Below are 22,107 nucleotides of genomic sequence, written 5' to 3' on the forward strand. Positions count from 1 at the left end.
TATCATTGGGAGTCACCTGAAGTCTACCTGAACAGAAACAACTGGAGACAAATAAAAGAGGCCACCTCGAGACTGGTAGGAAAGTAAGAGATGTGGAATGGGCTGGTCCCACACCCGCGTGGAGTGGTTCAGAATCAGGAGGGATATCTCAGCTGTGGAGATTCCCTTCCAGAGAAGCATGGGGTTCTGGCTCCACACCAGGCTCCCCAACTCAGGGTTCTGGTGCTGGGAAGAGAAGTCGCCATAATTTCTGGCTCTAAAAACCAGAGATTGTGGCTTAGTGAAACAGAGGTCTGCTGAAGTTGCAGACATTCCTTTTAAGGGACCCGCATGTGGACTTAATCACCGATAGACTCATTCACTCTGAGCTCCAGGGCTGGGATAGCAGCTCAAAAGGCATCTGGGACAAAGAGAAACTGATTTATCTGGCTTTAGGACAAGGGCTGGAGAGGTAGCTTTCTCCCAGACAGAAGTACTGGCGGAGGCCATTGTTCCTTTGTTGTATCCTACCCCATTCTGGCAAGCAGACACAGGTTGCCACCATAACTGAATCTCCATCAGCCTGGCTAACACAGGTCACACAGCCCAAGTGATTCCCTGAGACCTTGCCCCACCCAACTTGCAGGCCCACTGATGCCATTTCCAGTGGATTTTTTCATATAAATGTCCCATCTTGGCTCATGCTTCACACTTTCCTAAAACCTCTCAAAGGTTCGCAAAACCTAAACAAACAGCATTTGGCATCAGCATGCCCCATACCACTTGCTGAGTAACCCCAACCCCAGCACTAGTGGCAGCTGGTGTTACTTTATGGCTTGGCCCCTCAAGGCACATGCAAGCCCAGCATAGGTGGTGGCCATCTGCAGACTGGTTGGTGGCTCATGCCAGATGGCCCTGGGTAGAGTACAGGCTGTGGCTGAACTTGGTCTGTAGCAGGGCCCCTCCCAGGAGGCCCCAGGGCGGGCACATATTTGGTGGCTGGCTTTGGTCTGAGCCAGAGCACAACCCAGGGCTACATCTTAACACAACACACCCAAAGGGCTGACTGGGCAGGCATTGGAGCCCTACTAGAATGAATTTTGCTCTGTAGGGTCAGCCCCTACACAACAGCTCCTTCACTGTGGTCACTGGCCAGTCCTCAGAACCAATCAGCGCAAGATTAGTCCCTCCCATTGACATGCAGATAGCAACCAAGGCTCAGCTACGGCAGGAGGGCTGTACACAAAACCCATACGAGGGACACGCCTGGATTACCCGGATCAGGTGACCAGGGAGACTGCGCCTTTGGCCCCACAGGACACCTACTACATAAGGCTACTACTAAGACCAGGAGACATAGCAGCTCTACCTAATACATAGAAACAAACACAGAGGCAGCCAAAATGGGGAGACAAACGTCCCAAGTGAAAGAACAGAGCTCCAGAAAAAAACAAAATGGACAATCTACCAGATGCAGAGTTCAGAGCACTGGTTATAAGGATTATCAGTGAATTTAGAGGAAGAAGATAAACTTAGAACTTTAACAAAGAAAAAACATAAAAATGGAGATAGAAAACAAAAAAGAACAAGTCAGAACTGAAGAATACAGTAACTGAAATGAAGAATACCTTAGGAGGAATCTATAGTAGATGAAGTCAGGACCGAATCAGTGATTTAGAAAATAAGGTAGCAGAAAACACCCAATCAGAACAGCAACAAAGAAAAAAGAATTTAAAAAAATGAGAATAATTTAAAGGACCTATGGGACAACATCAAGCGTACCAACATTTGCATCATATTGATACCAGAAGGAGAAGAGAGAGCAAGGAATTGGAAACTTATTTCAAAAAATAATGAGAAACTTTCCTAACCTGGCAAAGGAAATAGTGCAGAGTCTCTTAAACAAGATGAACCCAACAAGGCCCACACCAAGACACATAATAATTAAAATGCCAAAGCTTAAAGAAAAAGAATCTTAAAAGCAGCAAGAGAAAAGCAGTTACCTACAAGAGAGCTCCCATAAGACTCAGTTGATTTCTCAACAGAAACTTTACAGACCAGAAGGATTGGCAGGAAATATTCAAAGTGATAAAAAGTGAGGACCTACAACCAAGATTACCCAGCAAAGCTATCATTTTGCTGCCCAGACAAGAAAAAGCTAAAGGAGCTCATCACCACAAAGCCAGTATTACAGGAAATGATGGAAGGACTTCTTTAAAAAGAAAAAAGATAAAAAATATGAATAATAAAAGCAATAACTACGTATCTGTCAACAGTTACTTTCAATGTAAATGGATTAAATGTTCCAATCAAAAGAGAGGGTAGCTAAATGAGCAAGAAATCAAGACCCTTACATATACTGCCTGCAAGAGACTCACTACAGATCAAAAGACACAGACTAAAAGTAAAGGGATGGAAAAAGATGTTTCATAAAAATGGAAACAAACAAAGCTGGAGTAGCAATACTTATACCAGACAAAATAGACTTTAAAACAAAGGCTATAACAAGAGACAAAGACAGACCTAATAATCTCACTTCTGGATATTTATCTAAAGAAACTCAAAGCACTACTTCAAAGGAACATAATCCATATGTTCATTGCAGCATTATTTACAATAGTCAAGATATGGTGGTAACCTGGGTGTCCCTAGGAAGAGGTGGTGCATATATGCAATGGGATATTGCTAAACCATAAAAAAGAATTAAATCTTGCCATCTGCAACAGCATGGATAGACCTAGAGGGTATTGTGCTGAGTGGATTAAGTCAGACAGAGAAAGGCAAATGCTATAGGATTTTGCTTACATGTGGAATCTAAAGAACAAAATAAACTCATAGATACAGAGAACATTTTGAGGTTGCCAGATGGAAGTGGGGTTTCGGGGTAGGTCAAAAAGATGAAAGAATTTAGAATTACAGATCGGTAGTTACAAAACAGTCATGGCAATGTATAGCATAAAGAATATAGTCAGTACTGTAATAACTGTGGTGTCAGATACTAGACTTATCAGGGTGATCACTTTAAGTTACATAAATGTCTAATCACTATGTTGTATAACTGAAACTAATATTGTATGCCAACTGTAATTTAAAAAATATTTTTAAAAAGAAGTGAATGTATTTTACATACTGAGGATTATGCTAAATCAATAATGACTCCTAACCCACTGATTTCCAACGAAGGTGTTTTTAAAACTAAGTCTGAATATTAACAAAAACATCACTTTCCTCAAAATAGATTCTGTCTCCACATTATCTCTTCAGATGCTATCCTGAAGCTTATTCTGCTCCTTATCCCTTATGAGAAGCAGGCTCTCTTCCTTCCATTCCTCATTATTTTCAGAACTATCCCAAGACCATTCACTTTTTTGACAGTTTCCTGGAGCTACACACCCACCCACTTAACCTTTCTTACAACTGAACTATACAAAATACTGTTTCAAATATGCCATCTATTGAAAATGCACACATAGGACCTGCTGAATCAGCCATGTTACTTTTGTAATCTTCCATCAATTTTTCAGGGCAAAATATTGAGACAGAGTAAAAGCTAATTTTCTTATCCTGCTTTCTGAGTTCTTGATCCAGGAACCTGCATAATGAAAAAGTTTCTCCTATAATCTGCTAGTACCCAATCAACAGGCAAAGTGAAAATAATGTTAAGGAAAGATATTCATCAGAAGTGAAAGTCCAAAAAAGATTTGAGGGTGGCAATGATAATGGGTGCTTGCTTTCATAAGGACAATGAAAATTTATTTCATTCAATGTAAATATACTTCCAAGTTACAAACAGCAAACGTTTATAGAGCACCTTCTATTGCTGAGCTCAGCAGTGTGATAGATATTTAGGATTGAAAAATCAGTAATACATTTCTGGCATGAAAGAAGTTTATAGTCTGTGTAGAGAGGGAGAGGCATGCAAGAAACCAACCATTAAAGTTAGGGAAATAGTATGATTTATTCTGTGCTTGGTATTAGAGGTCTTAAAAGGAAAACCATGTAATTCCTCCTACTGGATTTAGGCATACTTATAAGAGTAAGACAATCCTAAGATGAATCTTGAACAATCTGTTTGAGTTATATATGCTGAAAAGATGAGAGTAAGGTCTTTAGGTGGAGGAGACACCTATGAATATAACTTAAAACATTCCACTGATGTTGTATGTGTGGGTGTATGTATTATCGGAAAATAAAAGGGACATGCGTTACGCTCCATCTTCCATGGAATGATTTAAGTTGATAAAAGAGAAATAGATCCTACATTCTTGAGAAAATAAGCACAGTGATTTGGCATTATCTCTTGGCATTATCTCTTGGCATAACTGGTTTTGCCCCATCTGGATACATACCCAGAAGTGATATTGCCAAATCGAATGATAATTCTATTTTTAATTTTTTGAGGAACTACCATACTGTTTTCCATAGCAGCTCCACTATTTTACATTCTCACCAACAGTAGTCAAGGGTTCCAGTTTCTCCATATCCCCACCAACACTTATTTTTTTTATAGTAGTTATCCTAATGGATATGAGATGATATATCATTAATAATGATTCTTCTTGACTTTTAATACCTGAAGGTCATATAATATATATCCCTTGATGTATTTTCAGCCAGCTTAAAATTAGAAAAAATACTTATGTCCCCCAAACGATGTTATATTTTAACATCATGATGTAGTATAGGAAGTCTTGTTACATTTCAAATACATAGATAGAACATTAGAATGACATCTTTTTAAAGTGCCCAAGTGTCAAAAACAAGGTAGATGTCTTGATTTCACACCTAATACTCAATGCAAACTTTCTCAGTTATTGTGTGATTGTCTTAAAGGTTTCTTTCCACTTTTAACCTTTCATATGTGACCCTTGGTTTCCCTGGTATGTTATGATTCTCATACCAGATGAGAACACATTGAATAAAATTGTGGAGAAAGAAGCAAAGCAAGACTGACTATGATAGACCAGAAGATACTACTATATAGAAAGCTACTATTTATTAAAACCATATTGTTTGGTGATCAGAAAGCTATGTTTTAAGCATTTTACATTCAAACATGATAGCTCATTATTTGTACATAGATAACATGTTTTTGTTACATTTTAGGAAATTTGTTGGAAATTTGAAGTTGACATGCATTATAATTTTTCCTATTAAAAAAATGGGAAATGGGCTCCTGCTAATGCAGAATTACTAGTTTTCAGTAAAGGGTTCCTGATTTTTCCTCTATTTGGAGCTGAAAAAGTAAAAATATCTTTGAAACGTCACAAACTTACAGAAAAGCTGGAAAACTTTAAGCCATTTAAGAGTAAGTTGCTGACTTGATGCCTCACCACTCCTGAATACTTTTTAACTTCTGTTAAAAAACAAAACGTGTTTCCTACAAAGAAGGAAGTTCTCTTACATAACAATACAATCATCAAAATCAGGAAATTAACACCAATACATTACTACCATCGAATCCTCAGATTCCCATATAATTTTCATCATTTGTTCCAATAATGGGCCTTATAGCAAAAGGACCCAGATTAGAATCTCATGTATTTCATTACTAGGTCTCTTTAGTCTGGAATGTTTTCTCAGTCTTTCCTTGATTTTTATACTTTTGAAATTATTAGGTCAGGTTTGTATGATGTTTTCTTATGATTATTTCTTTGGCCGGACCTCTACTTTTCACAGTGAACAAATACATGCTAAAATCCAATAAAACTGAAATGTAAACCTAGGAGTAGGAAATGATTTAAGACCTAAAAAGCACACAAAAGAAAATAAAATGGATTCGACATTTTTATTCAAAAAACAGAACAGACTAAGAGAAGTTATTTGCCACAAATAAAACTGACCAGGAATTAACATATAAAACATATTGCTGGAAATCAACAAACAAAAATATTGAGCATCCTGTAATTTGAATATGCAAATCACAAAAGGAAGCACAATGGTCAACAAATGTATAATGAAGTGATTAATGGGAAATGCAAATTATAATGAGATTCCACTTTACACTCATCAGAACAGCAAAAAATATCAGGTAGATAATATCATTAGGGAAGTGAATAAAATATAGTAGATTCATACAGTGGAACACTATACATCAGAGTGTTAAAGAAAAAACCACTCAGAATGGGCGTCACTCGTGCTAAAATCTTAATACCAAACAACATTTAATATCTGATCTATTTGCCATAGAACAATGACTTTATTGAAGATTTACAGGAGCCTTAAACTGGACTCAGATCGGTGGGGGTTAACAGATCTACTGAGAAAAAAGAGATTCAGAGATTTCACATTCTTGAATCCCCGTCAGTGCTTAGCTGTCTACAGTCATCCACCTCTTGCCTCTCACCTCCTCCTTTCCCTTGACATAAAAGACACTTGAATTTGGGGTGCTCTTAAAATGGATTTGCCAAAGTGTTAAGATCCCCATCTTCTAGAGCTAGGGCCTTCTACATCAATAAAACTTTCTTTATTCCAAACTCTGATGTTTTGAATGTTGGACTGTGAGGCATGTGGCACACGAACCTTGAATCGGTAAACAAAACTAGAAGTTAGAAGCCAAACACTAAATATAGTAATGATCACCATTTAGTGAAAGAAATTAGAAATAAATGTACAGCACATTGCTCTTACGGAACAAAAGGAAATTTGCTTGCTCGTGTGTATCAAAGCCAAACGAGACTAATGAGTTTGCAGCAAAGTAAAAGTTTATTTAAAGAAACGGTGCCAAGCCCAGAAACAGATGAGCTAGCTCTCAAAGACCTGGCTCCCCGATGGCCTCAAGGTATATGAAATATAGGGGAAAGATCATTAGTTATGGTTGAATCAAGGAGAAAGAGAAGAAAAAACGTCATTTTAAAAAGATTTGGACAGTTACAATACCAATATATTTATATGAAACACATAATCCTATATATTAAGTTACATAGCTAACTTAAGGATGTATGCCGAATGCACTAGAGGATGTTTTTCAAGAGGAGGAAATGAGTTGTGTATTAAGAATGAAGGGGAAAAACAAGGATTTTTGCACAGATATGTTTGATAATGTGCGTTTAAATAATAGGATTAATTATACCTGTTTGAGATCCAAAAGAAAGTAGGAGTTAATTTCCATAGCAAACTATGAAAGGATATAAATTATATCCATGCATTTTAAAATTTTTCATGTAACTACAGCAACTTAAAATTTAACTTTTTAAAAGTGTTAATGCATAGCAGCATTATTCACGGTGGCCAGGACATGGAAGCAACCGAAGTATCCTATGATAGATGATTGGCTAAAGAAGCTGTGGTACATATATACAATGGAATATTACTCAGCCATAAGAAGAGATGAAATACTGCCATTTGTGACAACATGGATGGACCTTAAGATAATCATGCTAAGCGAAATAAGCCAGACTGGAAAAGTTGAAAATCACACGGTATCACTTATGTGTGGGATGTAAACCTAAAAGCAATAAATGAACAGAACAAACAGAGACTCATGGATATGGACAATGGACTAGTGGTTACCAGAGGGTAGGGGGTAGGGGAAGAGAGAAGAGGTAGCAGGGTAAAGGGGGTCAAATATAGTGGGACTGGGGGAGGGTGAAGTGGGTAAAGGGGATCAAATATATGGTAGCTGAATGAAACTGGACTCTTGGTGGTAATCACACAAAGGAATATATAGATGTCAAATTATAATATACATCTGAAAATTATATAATTGATTAACCAATGTTACCTCAATAAACTTAAATTTTTTTTTAAATTGTTAAGATGACAATAAGCTAGATATAGTTTTAACCAAAACTGCAAATGTCATAAGTTCAATTGTTAAAAGATGTATTAAGATACATTCCTGCTGCAGACCTAGGGGATTAGTCATAATTTAGCTAGTCACAGTAATCTAGTTTTGGAGAAAAATGAAAAAAGCATAAGTGCAAATTAAAAATATGCCAACATATCATTTTTCACCTATCATATTGGCACAATTTTAAAAGTTCGAACATGTATTCTGTTGGAGAACTCGTGGGGAAACAGACACTCATACATTGCTTGTTGGGAATGTTAAATTGTACAATATCTATAGAACAAAAGTTGCCAATATCTGTCGAAATTGCATATGCCTTTACTGTCTGATCCGGTAAACATACTTCTAGGCATTTATTGTGAAGATAAATTTCTTCAATAATATAAAAATATAAATGTATTATTTGCAAATGCAAAATCTTGAAAATTACCTAAGGGCCCAGATATTTAGCTATAATTGAGTAAACTATGTTACATACACCACAGAGAACAATACAGTTGCAAACAGAATGAAGACAACCTATGTGAACCAATCAGTGTTTTCCATGAAGTATTTAATTTAAAAATAGCAGAATATAAGAGTTCATATACTATGTTACCTTTTACGTGAGAAAGAAGGGGAAATACATATACATATTTTTGCATAAAAGAATACAGGAAAAAAAAAAGAAGCTGGTTACCTACAAAGAGTTGGGGAGAACAGGGTGAAGGGATGAGGGCAAGAATGACATTTTTCTGAATTCAACTTTTTGGATAAATTTTACTTTTGGAAGCTTAGATAATGTTCCATATATTAAGAAAACTAAAAGATGGGAGTAACAAATTATATGCAAGCAGAAACAAATTTAGCTATTAAATGAGTACAATCACCACATGCTGAAATGAAGGGTGGGGAGAGACCAAAATAAAGTAACTTGAACATAGCTCTTTGGCTATAAAACCTCATTCTCGGGGGATTTGATTGAATCTACAATGTCGTTAATTGTAAGATACGACTCAATTTCAGAGATGTTGTGTAAAAAAATGTTATCTTAGAGTCAATGGAATATGATATAATATGGGAAAATGCAAATTAGAATTAAATCGATAATGCAAATAAAAGTGTAAGAATAAGCACCAAATGCATCTTTAGAATATCAGGGAAAGGGCTCTTCTGAGATTTATGACAAATAATATATAAAGGTATATGTATATTGGAAGATTGACAATTATTGTTTAATTGGCACAGTTTGGGATTATAAAAAAGTTCTACAGATCATTCAGGTGAGGGTCGCTCCACATTGTGAATGTTCTTAATGCTATTGAGTTATATGCTTTAAAATGGTTAAAATAGTAAAATTTATGTTTTACCACCATAAGAAAAGTCACCAAAAAAAAGTATTGCAAGGAGATTTTAGTAGAAAATCATGGGCTTTCACACATTTGTCCTCTGCCACAAAACAAAACAAAACAAATTCCTTAGAACATCTTTGCTCTACTCCAGGCAACTTTCAAGGTTTTGCCTGGGGAGAAAGTTCAAATTTCAGTTCAAATCGACCTTTCTGTAGCTGTTGCCTGGGGGACTACAATACTGTACTATTGGATAGGCACTTGTAAAATTTGATTTTCACAATCTGAAAAAGTAGGCCTTACTGAGCCCTTTTGATAAAGAATCTGAGTCTTGGGGAGATTTTTTTTTTTTTTTTTTTGATTGTCCAAAAACAGCTGGGAATTTGGCAAAGCAAGATTGGAAGGAACCCTTGCCTTTTGATACAGGATATTGCCCTCCTCTAGGGTTCAGCAGCAGTTGTATGTACCTCAAATAGAGGAAGTATGGTTATTTAGTACTTGTTCTTCAAGGAATCTGGCAGCAGTTGCTCGGTAAATATCTGGTGAGTGAACAAATTATTAGAACATTGCGTAAACACTGGTAAACGCAGTGAAGAATGCTGGATCTGGTAGGGCCACAGAACAAGATGCAGAACAATCACCTCATTTTTCTGATGCCAAATGGGGAGATTCGAGCTGTTAGGGCCCCACAGCTAGTTAGTGGCAGAGATAAGGCTAGAAAGAACTCACTTATTCACTCAATATTGAATGCTTCCTGTGGGAGAATGCTAGACTCTGGGAAGACAATGTTGTTGAGAAAAGGCACAAGCTTCCCCAATCCTCCAACAGGGCGCTGAAAAAGCACTGCAGGAGACTAAGGTGGGGACAAGGTTCCCAGAAAAAAAGGCGTGAAGAAAGAACGGGGAGAGCTCGGTCTGCACCCGAAGTGGGGGAAAACGACGAGCGGAAGGAGGGAGCAAGTGGTGGAATCCTTGCCTCGCTGGGGCCGTTTCTCCGCCGAGCCACACGGAGGCGCAACATCCCTCCTCGCGTCCTTCGCCCTGGCGGCGGCGCAGCCTGCTCGCCTTTTCCCGGCGGAAATGCCCGGGCGATGACGGAAACCCGGAGGGAGGGAAGAGAAAGGGCGAGAGAGAAGGGGCGAGAGAGGCCAGCGGGCGGTAGGAGGCAGCGAGTGGCCGTCGTCGGGTGGGAGCTGCGCCGAAGTCCCGCGCCGCGCCCCCGCACGCTTCCCCGCGCCTTTCACCGACTCCCGGGGCGCGCGGCCGGGCGGCCGGGGGTCTGCTGGAGGCCGCGCGCCCGGAGCCGCCCGCTGGGCTTGGGCGGGGCGCGGGGCCAGCGGCCGCGCTCCCCGGCTCTCTCTGGTCCCGCTGGGAGCTGGCGGCGGCGGCGGGAGAGGGGAGCAGCGCCCGGGGCGGGGGTGGGTGGGGGCGGGGAGGGGGGAGGGCGGCGGCGGGGACCCGGCCGCCATGGACGACAAGGCGTTCACCAAGGAGCTGGACCAGTGGGTCGAGCAGCTGAACGAGTGTAAACAGCTGAACGAGAACCAAGTGCGGACGCTGTGCGAAAAGGTAAAAGAAAAGAGATATCGGAGCGGGGCTGGTTGGGAGTGGGCCACGGTGGCCCTTTCCCGGGCCCGGCCGCTCTGTGCCCGGCGGAGCTGGGCCGGTCCAGACCCCGGGGCGTTGAGCTGTCCTTTCCGGGCTCCTCCGTCCTGGCCCCGGCGTGTGCTCACGTTACTGGCCTAAGGGGTCCGAGTAGATGGGCGAGAGAAACGTGGCAACCAGAATCCACGTCCTATGTTTGATTGGGGTCACTGACACTCTTTGGGGGAGTTATTGACACTCATTTCATATGTGGACGAGCAATCTCAAAGCTTTACAATGCTGGCCAATTAGTTTAATGCAATCTCTTATTAGAAAATGCACCGAAGATTGACCTGGATGTTGTTACTATTAACGACCTTGTTAATAAACGAAGGATTTTTCGTAGGTGAATCGGGCCCTTCAAAAATCACTAACTTGGAATGTGAAGCATTTGTAGAAAGGTGGGTGTGATAGACTGATTTCTAAAATAGAGGTTGACTTTAGTTGTAACCGTAACAGATGGTGTCTGGTCTTCACGTAGAGAGACTCTTGGAAGCAAAATGTTGATTTTCAGAAAGACAGCAGATCTTAAGTTTGGCAACAGTGCTTTCTTGAAATGATAAATGAAGTATGTGTTTTTCGTGTAGGGTAGCACTTTTCAGAAAGTTCTTTCCTTTTTTGTGATATATAAAGGGTTTTTTTCCTTCCTATTCCAAAGAGTAATACAGTGTGCGGGTGGTGGAACTGTTTACAGTCGTTCTTGATTGTGGGATCTTAGACAGCTTTCTGAATTCTTTATATGTCCCTTTCTTAATTGCTGGAATTATTTTGGACTCCATCTACTTTAGAGTTTTTCTCGTTTATCTTTAATAATATTGGGCAAAATAATTTTATACGTTTTTGCATAAAAACATCCCCTCTGAAGGAGTAATGAGGTAATTTATTCTTTAATGCTCTTGAGTTGCTTTGTATTTTTAAGCCATAACTTATAAGACTTGATCATTATGTTGGGAAGTCGAGATGCCTCAGAAACACACTTAAGAATGAAAGATTTCGTCATTGTTATTAATAAGGGCCTCAAAATTAAACAGCTTAATTAGGGATGGAGGAGTAATAGCTAATATTAAGTTAAAGTAGTGTTGTAAACTGTAGTGTTGCATAGGAACTTCATATATTAAATAACTATTTAACACAGAAGTTATTTCTGTAAATAGAACTGCCAACCAAGTGGTATTTTTCTTTTTGCGAAACTGTTAATTTATAGCTTAAAGTAGACATTCAGTTTTTCTTGTGCGATAACCTATAATTTTATGAGCCTTAAAATTTACGTTTTAAATCTCTCTCAAGCTCTAGTGTCAAGCGAAATGTCGTTTTGAAATTAGCTGAGTCAGTTACCTTCACTATGAACGTGTGTGTGTGTGTGTGTGTGTGTGTACACGCTTGAGGTTATAGACAAAGGTGGAAGTTGAATCTGTTTTTCCTTTGACTCTAATAATTTTAAGATGTTTTCCTAGAGAAATGACAGTTGAGTTTTAATCATTCTAGGAAGCTATCTGTATTTGTCAAGAACAGTTATTTTTACTTTGACTCCTAAACACATTGAAGGTTCCTAGGACCTTATAGGTGTATATATAAGCTTATATCTTAATCCACTTTTTTCTTTGAATATTTATACTTATGCAGTAAACATGAATTTGTGAGTGAAAATCCCCATTTATCATTGTCCTCCACCCCTTTGGTGGGATTGGCAATGAGATGGAGAGGTGTGGTAGTATCCCTTTCTCTTTACCCTTCTGAACAATGTTTAGTTTTGCTGCCCTCTTCTAACAACTGTGATATGTGTATTTTTTGTGGTATATGTATTTTTTATCATCTAACTTTAGTCTCTAGTTCTATTTTATATCTCTATCCCATCCTCTTTTTTTTCCTGACAAGTGTAGTGTTTATGTATCATGAACTCAAGAAGTCAGCTTGAGTTCACCCTGGCTCCACAGATTGATAGCTGCCAGTGTCTTTGCGCATCTGATTCCTTATCTGTAAGACAGGGATAATATTTGCGCATCTCCTGGATTGGTTGTGAATATAGAGAATAGGACCTGTATAAAGTCCTGAAGCACTCAATGAAAAATGAAGAAAAACTAAAACTAAATATAGCTATTTTATCTTGTTTTAAATCTGTCGCCCCATTTTGTTTTAGAAAAAGATTCAGAATAAATAGATATGGCTTCTCTCTGGTAAATGTACTTCAAAAGAAGTTTTTTATATAGTGGCTAGAGAATCCTGAAAAATACAGTTTCAGTATTTCTTGTGGTCCTTGTTATCTGAAGCAAAAAGTACTGGGGTTGGTAGCAATTTTGTGAAGTAACTTCACTCTTCATTTGGTCTACTTAATACTCGCTCAACTCTTCCAGGGTCAGAATGGTAGGCTTTTAGAAAGAATATAAAAGAAAAATGAAAAGTTAAGCCCAATTTTATAAATCATCTTTCTCTTTATATCTTTGTGTCTAGATTTTAATTAATTTTTTTTTTATTGGCATGATTTTTGGAGTCTATTGGAAATACTACTCTGGAAAGTTACTTTATATGATGGTGGTTTTTCCTAAAAATTGTTTCTGTTTTGACTTTGATTGCCTAAAAAATGAGTCACCTGAAATTAAGACCAAAGTGATACTGGTAAAGGCCCTATTTTGGGGTAGTGGCAAAAATGAAATCCATCCTAATGCCAATTGAAGAATAACAACAACAAAAATGAATTGAAGAATAACAACAACAAAAATGAATGGTTATGGTATGTCTTGCCTTCAAGGTGGATTTCTGTCTAGAGAAAAGTTGTTTGCATAAAATAGTAAGGCATATCTTCTGAGAAGACTAGCTCTTAACATTAAATTAGCAGTCCAACTTTTGAAGCTAATTGTAAATTTGAGTCGTGTATAGAGAAATTATTTCTGCTACTCATTCCTGCAACAGCAGTATGCACAGTAATTTTAAAAGATGGTGTGCCTAGAGAGCCAGTCTGGCACTGTTCAGGACATTCTGTGACTAGAACTATATTTAACTCTTGGCAGAATCTCAGGAAGACATTTTTTAGGCTCTTTGACCTGATGAACTTTCTTTTATACTAAAGAACTATGGTGATGATACTCTAGGAAGGGAAATTGAGCCTGTTGGTGTGTTAGCTGATCTTCATTCTGATTGTATAGTGCCTACTTAGAAAAATTTTGAGGCTTGTATAGGAGTATAAATACGTTAATTTTATATTGGACTAATGGATATATTTCTTGGTCCTGGCCTCAGCCTTATAATAAGCAGAAATATCTTTAGGATGTTACTTCAGAAATGTAAAACGGCAGGCTTAAATTCCCAAATACCTAAAACCATCTTGATGAAAATTAGATCCTGATCAAAATGAATGATTTTTGTGAGTTGAGAAAAATCTCTTGGATTACTTTTCTTTGACAGACTATAACTAACGAACTAAATAAATAAGTAAAAAATAGTCTCAACAGACAAAAACCTTAACTGGTGCTTTCATTTTAACTTCCCTTGAACAAGGAGTAGTGCCAGCTTTGGTGGTCCATTGATACAGTTTAAAATGCAATGATATAGAAAGTAGTTCCTTCTTTCTTATTATAACAAAGAATGACATGATTACGGTGGAGTCTGAGGTTAAAACCCAAATCTACTGACTGAACAAATTGTCAACCTCATAGCAGACAGATAAAGAAACTAAACCAAACCAGACTAGCATGAACTATTGCTGATGACTAGAAAGCAGACTTTTTAAAAATCAATTAATCATTTCTTGACTGCATATGTATGTTAAATTATATCCATAGATTAAATGAAGATATTTATATTATAAATTTTCTTTTCACATGGAGTAGTTTTATTTGCAACAAATGCCTTTTATTCTAATTTGAAAATTTTGCAGAAATTTTTCCTTCACAGGCTTTTAAAGATAAATGCTATGAAGTCTTTTGGTGGAAGGAAACTAAAATGTCAGACATTGAAGATAAAGTTCATACCAAAATTATGACTGCATTTTAGACTGTATAAACTCACTATTTTCTGAACTTAGTTTTTCTAAGAATGGCATTAAAATAGACATACTCGAATGTGTGTGAAAAATTTGAGTCTACATTAGTTTAAATGGGAATTTTTAATTGTGTTGAACTGATTTCTTTATAATTCTCCTTATAAATGTAGTGAAATGTAAACCTAATCCTGGTTCTTTAACTTGCATGAAGAAATTTTTTCTTTTATACTAACCGTTTATTAATGACCAGATGTTGTAGAATACTCTCTGCATGTAGCTTTTCAAATCTGAATTTCCTTAATAATCATAATTAGGGAAAGAGGCTTGCGCATTAACAAATACAGTTTCCTTTCTTGGGAATGAGGCAGTTCAAGCTTATACTTTCTTTGCCGCCTCTTGTAGTCTGGGACAGTTTATTGCCCCTTGCAGGCTGTCCTTTGACTGAAATACTTCTGTGATTAAAAAGAAGTAAATGACAATCTTGAGGTACATGCATCCTGATATTACTAACTTGTACTATAATAGCACTATGATACAGTTCAAAAATGTGCTAAATTCTATTAAAGATCTATTAAATAGTATTTTATACAAATAAAACAATCGTTTTGCGAGTGGGATGGCAGGTGAAATTAAATGTCCTTCCCTGTTTAATCTTAGCTGAAACTTTATTTGAACTGACTTCTTAGCATAAAATTATTTTTTTTTAATGTGCAAGATATAGTGTGTGCATTATAGTTTAATTTTGCTCTTCCCGTATCATAGAGAGGAAAATAATTAGAAAGTTTCTTCTACCTTTGAAAGATTTCCATATGTTATTTATGTCCTGAATAAGGTGCAGTGCAATCTTGCCATTGCTTTAGTTGCAAAGGAGGCACTTATTCTGTGGGAAACGAGGAAGAAAAGAGAGGAGCGGTTGAATAAATGCTGCCACTGTGTATTTACGCTGTACATTTAATAAATTCTAGTTGACGCTTCTATGTGCTCTGGACCTTGTTTAAAGTGCTGGAGATTCAGCTACAAACAGAAGAGGGGACAGATTATAAGAAAATTCGATAGTATGTTGGGTAATGATTCTTGCTGGGAAGAAAAAGCAGAGGATGGGGAGAGTGATGGGTTTGAGCTTAGGAGGTTCTTTTAATAGAGCGGCCAGAGAAGCCTTTCAAATTCTTTGTAATATAGTTTACTTTTGTGATTTAAAAAGATATTGCGGAGTTAGAGGGCACAGTTCCCAAGACCACACATACTTCTGACACCAGTTGCAAGTTCAGTGGGTTCCAAAACCACTCTCAGTTTCAGTAATTCACAGGATGGACATACAGAACTAATTGAAAGCTGTTAAATTCATGATTACAGTTTATTAGAAAGAATACAGATTAAAATCAGCCAAGGGAGGAGATGCATAGTGCAGAATTCAGGAGAGGCTGACATCATTAATCTCCAGGTCCTCCACAGGCAGAACTGATACCAGGTCACCCAAATCCCCCGGCATAAATCACATCATTGGGCTGTCCAATGGTCAAAGTGTGCAGGCAAAGATACTCTCATCAAGCATCCCATGGTGACCACCTCCTAGTACCCAGGGGCAAAGGCCAGACCTCTCTTTGGGTGAGGTTAAGTCTTCACTACACAGGTTTTTACTTCATAACAGATTTTAGGTGACAAGAACTTTAATAAACAATAAATAAATGAAAATACCAAAATACATGAAGAAAACATGGGTAGATTTATCAGAATAGAGTGGGTAGGATGTAAAGTTTCTAAATTTCATAACATCTTGTCTTTTCTCGATTCTGTAAACTCTGAAAATGAAGAAAATTAGCCATTTTAAAATGTTTACAATATTCTTTCCCAGTTTTTAAATTTTTACTGTACATTTTAACATTTTCCTCTAGTCAAAATTATCCAACTTTTCCTTAAGCTTTGTGTGTACCCAAGAATCACTTGGAAAGCAAATTTAAAAATTCAAATTTCTTGACTCCATCCCAGAGACTGATTTTATTATGTGTTGGGCAGGTCTAAGAATGTGCATTTTTAAAAAGAGCATGACAGGTATTCTGATACAGAAATTCCATATTGGATTTTGAGAAATCTTACTTTGTGGAATATGCTAAGATTCTGATAAATTTACCTTTTTAAAGTTTGGATTAGCTTCCAACATTTTCTCCTTCGTGCTTTCAGTGTTGTGGATGGAATATGTCTGAGAGTTCATTTAATGAGATTTTTGCCAGCATCACTTCCTCTTGGATATCTTCATCCTTTTCTTCACATCTGCTTTCCTCATTTATGTCACCAAGTCTACTTATTTATTTTCTGGCTGTGTATCTAGAGTCTCTCCAGTGGCAGCAGTTGCCAGCATTCCCACAGTCAGCTATTTTTCTAATAAGTTTTTTATTTGAATTTAATTTCCAGCATTACCACTTTTTATTTCTTTGCTGCAATTTCATCATTATTGACCAAATCCTTCTTTTGAGTTTCTACTTTTATAACATGTCACATGAGTTTATTGCTGGAAGATAAGGAGGCAATGCAACTATTACACACTTTGGTGTCAGGGTGCGAACAGATGTGCTGTGAAAGACTTCGAAAGAAAGAATGTTGATTGGTCATTGTTCATGACTGATCATGATACTGCACCTCTTGTTTATGTAGTGATTTACATACTAGCAGTAAAATTTTTACTTTATGTAATTATAGTAAATATACTGTAGTAACTTATGTTTGAACCACGTTGTTCTGGGCCTGATGTTATTTAACTAAACCATGGTAATTGAAATTCATGCACATAGGGATTATGCGAAGTGAGAACTGCCTTTGTTGAAGAGAAACGATTGGGTAGAATTCAAATCCACTAGATTATTTTAACTCCATTGAGCTACAACAATATTTCACATTTAGTTTTGGTGTTTTCCTCATACGATTTTTTATGACTTTTATGGTAATGTGAATTTTTTATTCACATTACCATAAAAGTCATCTTTCAAAGAACACAATTAAGTGGTTTTAGTATATTCATAAAGTTTTCCAGTCATCATCACAACCTAATTCCAGAACATTTTCATCACTCCAAAAAATAAATAAATAAATAAGAAACCCTGTACCCATTAGCAATCACTCCCCCAAACTGTGGAATCCACTAATCTACATTCTGTCTCTATGGATTTGCTTATTCTAGACGTTTTATATAAGTTGAACCATACAATCTGTAGTCTTTCGTGTCTGGCTTTTTTCACTTAGAATATTTTCAAGATTCTTCCATGTTGTTGCATGTAGAAGTACTTCATTCCTTTTTATGGCTGAATAAAATTCCATGATATGGATATGGCACGGCAGTTGTTTCATAATCTATTGCCATCTGGAATTTGTTTCGAAGTTTAAAAAGTTATTTTTTTCAGATTTAATAGCTAATACATATATATTTTTTTTAATTCAGTCATCTCAGAAATGTGGCACCCACCTTGCCCATCCACTGCCCTCCTACCTCGGAGAAAACAGTCTTCCAGGCTCTCTTCTCCGTGTGCAAAAAAATGTGTGTTGGAGAGGGGATGGGTGTTTGTGGTGTATTGTTTTTATTAAATGGGATCATAGGTATAATATCCTAAAACTTTTTTCACAACAATATATCTTGGTCTATGTACATTTACAAACTTCAGTCTTTTGAAATTTCAACAGTATGTAATTTATTCTTGCATTTCCAAGCTTGACATTGATTGGCCTGCAGACACTTGACTATTGTTTAACTAAAAGGAAAGGTTTATTTTATTGTTATTTTATTTATTTATTTTTTTTAAAAAGGTCAACTGTCATTTATGGAAAAACCTTGTAACAAAGGAGGACAAGCACCCTGCTTATATTAACCTAGCCCTGTGGAATTTTTCACTTCATTTAATTTCATCTGTTTGAGACATCGGTCTGTTCTATGGCTTTCTGTAGATTAATTTGCCTAGAGAGTAAGAGATAACCTTTAATGTTTTATATTTGCTAAATAGAGATGGAAAGAAAATTTATATACTGACTGCCAAAACCAAATACAGTGGCTTTTTAATGTGGCTCTGGCAGTGTGCCCCAACACAAAAATAGAATGTCATCTGTTGGGAGGTGGAGGAGACTTGAGTCTGTTTACCTATTCTGCACTTCTAAAACATGGCTAGCAGGGAAAATATTTTGTTCATTTTATTATATGTGAATGTCATCCCCAAATCTTAGATTTTCTAAGATAGATTTGATTTATAGCATCCAGAAAGATTATGTCATAAATGGGTGAGAAAGGAAACAAGTTTAAATGGATAGGTATACAGCAGTGTCACAGCATTAATAACAGCTATTTGCCTGTATGTATGTCTGTAAAGTGGCACTTAATCACCACCACAGTCCTTCACTTTACAAGTTTAAACTTGGTCTTATCCATGTCTTAAAGATAATTAAACTTTGGCTGCTAAGTCACATTAGAGAACACTTATGAAATTACATATAGAATCGCAAGGTGTACAGAAAGTCCTCATTTCAAGGTTGCTCTTGGCTAGTGTCTGGAAACAGGATTTGGGCAGGGTTCCCACCATTCCCCGTTAAGAATGGCTCATTGTGCCTAAACTGTGTATGGAGACCATGTAATTTATGCTGACACATGCTTTCCTTCTGACAATCAGAAATTTTGGTACATGCTAGGCAAAAGGTACCAGCTCCCAATTACAAATCTTGGGCACTGAGTCCGTTAATGAACTTTCCTGGTAGACAGCATTTCAAGTGTGTTGTCACAACTCACGTTGCTGCAGGCATTAAGTGTACTCTGTGTGACAAGAATGGGAGAGGACTCTTGGAAGCTTGCAGCTGATTTACTCAGGACTTTGCCCCATTTGCCTTTCCCTTTGCTGATTTTGCTTCATATCCATTTCCTGTAACAAGTCACAGCCATGAGTATGACTATGTGCTGAGTTCTGTGGGTCTTCTTTGCAAAACACCCACCAAACCTAGGGGTGACCTTGGGAACTCCAGACACACAAAGGTTTTTACATTGAGAATTCTAAGTATCAGGTGAACTATATATTTCTACCTGTCCAACACATTCTTTCCTTGAAGGCAAGCCAAAGTGATGTTACAGTAAGACCACTTGGTGAGCTAGGAATCCGAATAAAGGGTGTGGGTTATAAATTAAGTGTTTAAAAACAGGAGATCTGTGGACTGGAGATAAAATAAGGGGTGGAGGTGGCTCACACTGGCCTGCCAGGTATTTTCTTCACTATACTATGTAGATAAAAACTCAGGAAATATTATAAGACATACACACATATACATACTCTCTCATATGCAGTAGTTCCCCCCTTATCTGCAGGGGATACATTCCAACACCCCCAGTGGAGGCCTGAAACCTTGGACAGTACCAAACTCTATATACAATATGTTTTTCCTATACATACCTATGATAAAATTTACTTTATAAGTTAGGCAAGATAAGAGGTTAACAACATTAAGAATAAAATAGAACAGTTTTAACAATATACTGTAATAAAAGTTATTCGAATGGCTTTGGGGCCATTAGTAAATAAAATAAAGGTTACTTGAACACAAGGACTACAATAACCCAACAGTCGATCTGATCACCAAGCCAGTTACTAAGTGACTAATGGGTGGCTAAGTGTATACAGCATGGATATACTGGACAAAGGGATGAGTCAGGCCCTGAGGCAGATCGCACAAGATTTCATTATACTGCTCAGAATGGTGTGCAATTTAAAACAGTAATTGTTTATTTCTGGAATTTTCCATTTAGTATTTTCAGACCTTGGTTGACCTCAGGTAACTGAAATCACAGATAAGGGGGGACTGCTATATCTTAACCCATCCGGTAGTTTTAGAAAACCTGTGTTGGGTTAATATATCTTTAAAATAACAATTGGATAATTACATTTTGGTGCTTCTTATTTCTGAATTTAAAGTAAGACAGTAAGATAGTCATACATGAAGTAGATTTCCTTTCAGAGTTCAAATCAGCCAGTTATTGATTTAAAAGAAAAAATAATAAATAGATGACATAAGCTCTGATCGAATTTTCTAATGATTTGTGCTATTCAGTTTGATTATTTTTCAGAACAAAATTAAGAACCGTCTTATGGAATAAATTTGGTTAAAATATTGGTTCCTATCTGATCTTAGACATTTCTGAGCCATTTGTAAGACCCTTTAGGAGATGCTTGATCATCTCTAAAATTCCCTTCACTTCTAATTGGAATTATACCTTTAGTGACTCTACCCTCATTTTAACAGAAAATCACATTTATGATTGGTTGGGGCAGTAAGGAGCATGTGTCTTTAATGGCCAGTGAGATGTGACGAGTAGCTGAGAATTCTGGGAAACCTTTGTCAAATGGATAGACTAGGCTGGCATGTACCCTTTGGTCTTTTGCCCATTCTGTCACCTTGCTAAATAGGGTACCAGATACATTGCCTAGAGGTGCACCACTATTTTGTGACCATGAGATGGCATTCTGTTTATTAAAGGTGGCAAAGAAGGTAGATGGAAAGAGTCCACTGCCCTGATGGCCCTTGAGAAGCTGTGCCAATCCAGGGCTGCCTACCTCCAGTCTTCTTATGTGAGAAAAATTAACTCATAGTTTAAGTATTCTTCCCTCCACCAAAAAAAATAATAATAATAATTTCAGTGACAGGATGATAATAAAATACTATCTTTTGCCATGCAGCTAAGAATCATTCCTTAAAGAATTTCTGTTTGGAAAAGAATAGCTATTTCTAGAGTATGCACGTGGAAGATAAGACTTCCTATTTTAAAGATACAGACTCATAAATACCTAGTCTAAGTGAAGAAACTGAAGGATATATAGGTCTTAAGGTTACACAGTTAGAGTCGAACTAAGAGGAGAATCCATATTTTCAAAAGACTTCTATACATATAATCTCATTTTAACTAATTATAGGCAAAGAGAAGAAAAAATAAGGGCTACATAGTTCGTAACTTGGGAAGTCTACCAGGCTGATTTAAACAGAAACAGACAGTATTTATTGGAAGAATATTTGGTAGCCTAGAATCGGAAGGAAAGCTGGAGAGACAAGTTTGGAAATTTTGTATAAATTAAAGATTGTAGCCACAGTCAAAATCATATGTTAGAAATGTTTTAGAAACCTGGAGAGAACACTTCTGTTATACTAGAACTTGCCATTGTCCCTACTACTTAGAATCACTTGAAATTAAAAGTCAGCTGCGTGCATCTAGTTGGCGTAGGTCACTCTGAAGATCGACTTTCTTTGTGATTCCTACAATGTATATACAAACTTTCATTGTGATTTTGTTTTATTTATTCTAACAGTATCTTGGATTAATGTAATAGAATACTACTAGTCATTGAAAACAAGTCGAAGTGACTAGGATACAAGTCTAGA

The 22,107-nt window shown here is 37.2% G+C and overlaps 1 protein-coding gene across 1 annotated transcript in view; it reads left to right on the forward strand.

The window, feature by feature from the left end:
- The first annotated feature begins 10,201 nt into the window (after positions 1–10,201).
- PPP2CB (protein phosphatase 2 catalytic subunit beta) overlaps positions 10,202–22,107 on the forward strand; it is a 30,612-nt gene continuing 18,706 nt past the window's right edge. Inside the window, exon 1 of the mRNA XM_039846437.1 lies at positions 10,202–10,667. Coding sequence (XP_039702371.1) covers positions 10,566–10,667 — 102 coding nt within the window. The 5' untranslated portion in view covers positions 10,202–10,565. The remainder of the gene's footprint in view (positions 10,668–22,107) is intronic.

Source organism: Pteropus medius, unplaced genomic scaffold, assembly GCF_902729225.1.
Source record: "Pteropus medius unplaced genomic scaffold, Ma_sr-lr_union100, whole genome shotgun sequence".
Lineage (NCBI taxonomy): Eukaryota > Metazoa > Chordata > Mammalia > Chiroptera > Pteropodidae > Pteropus > Pteropus medius.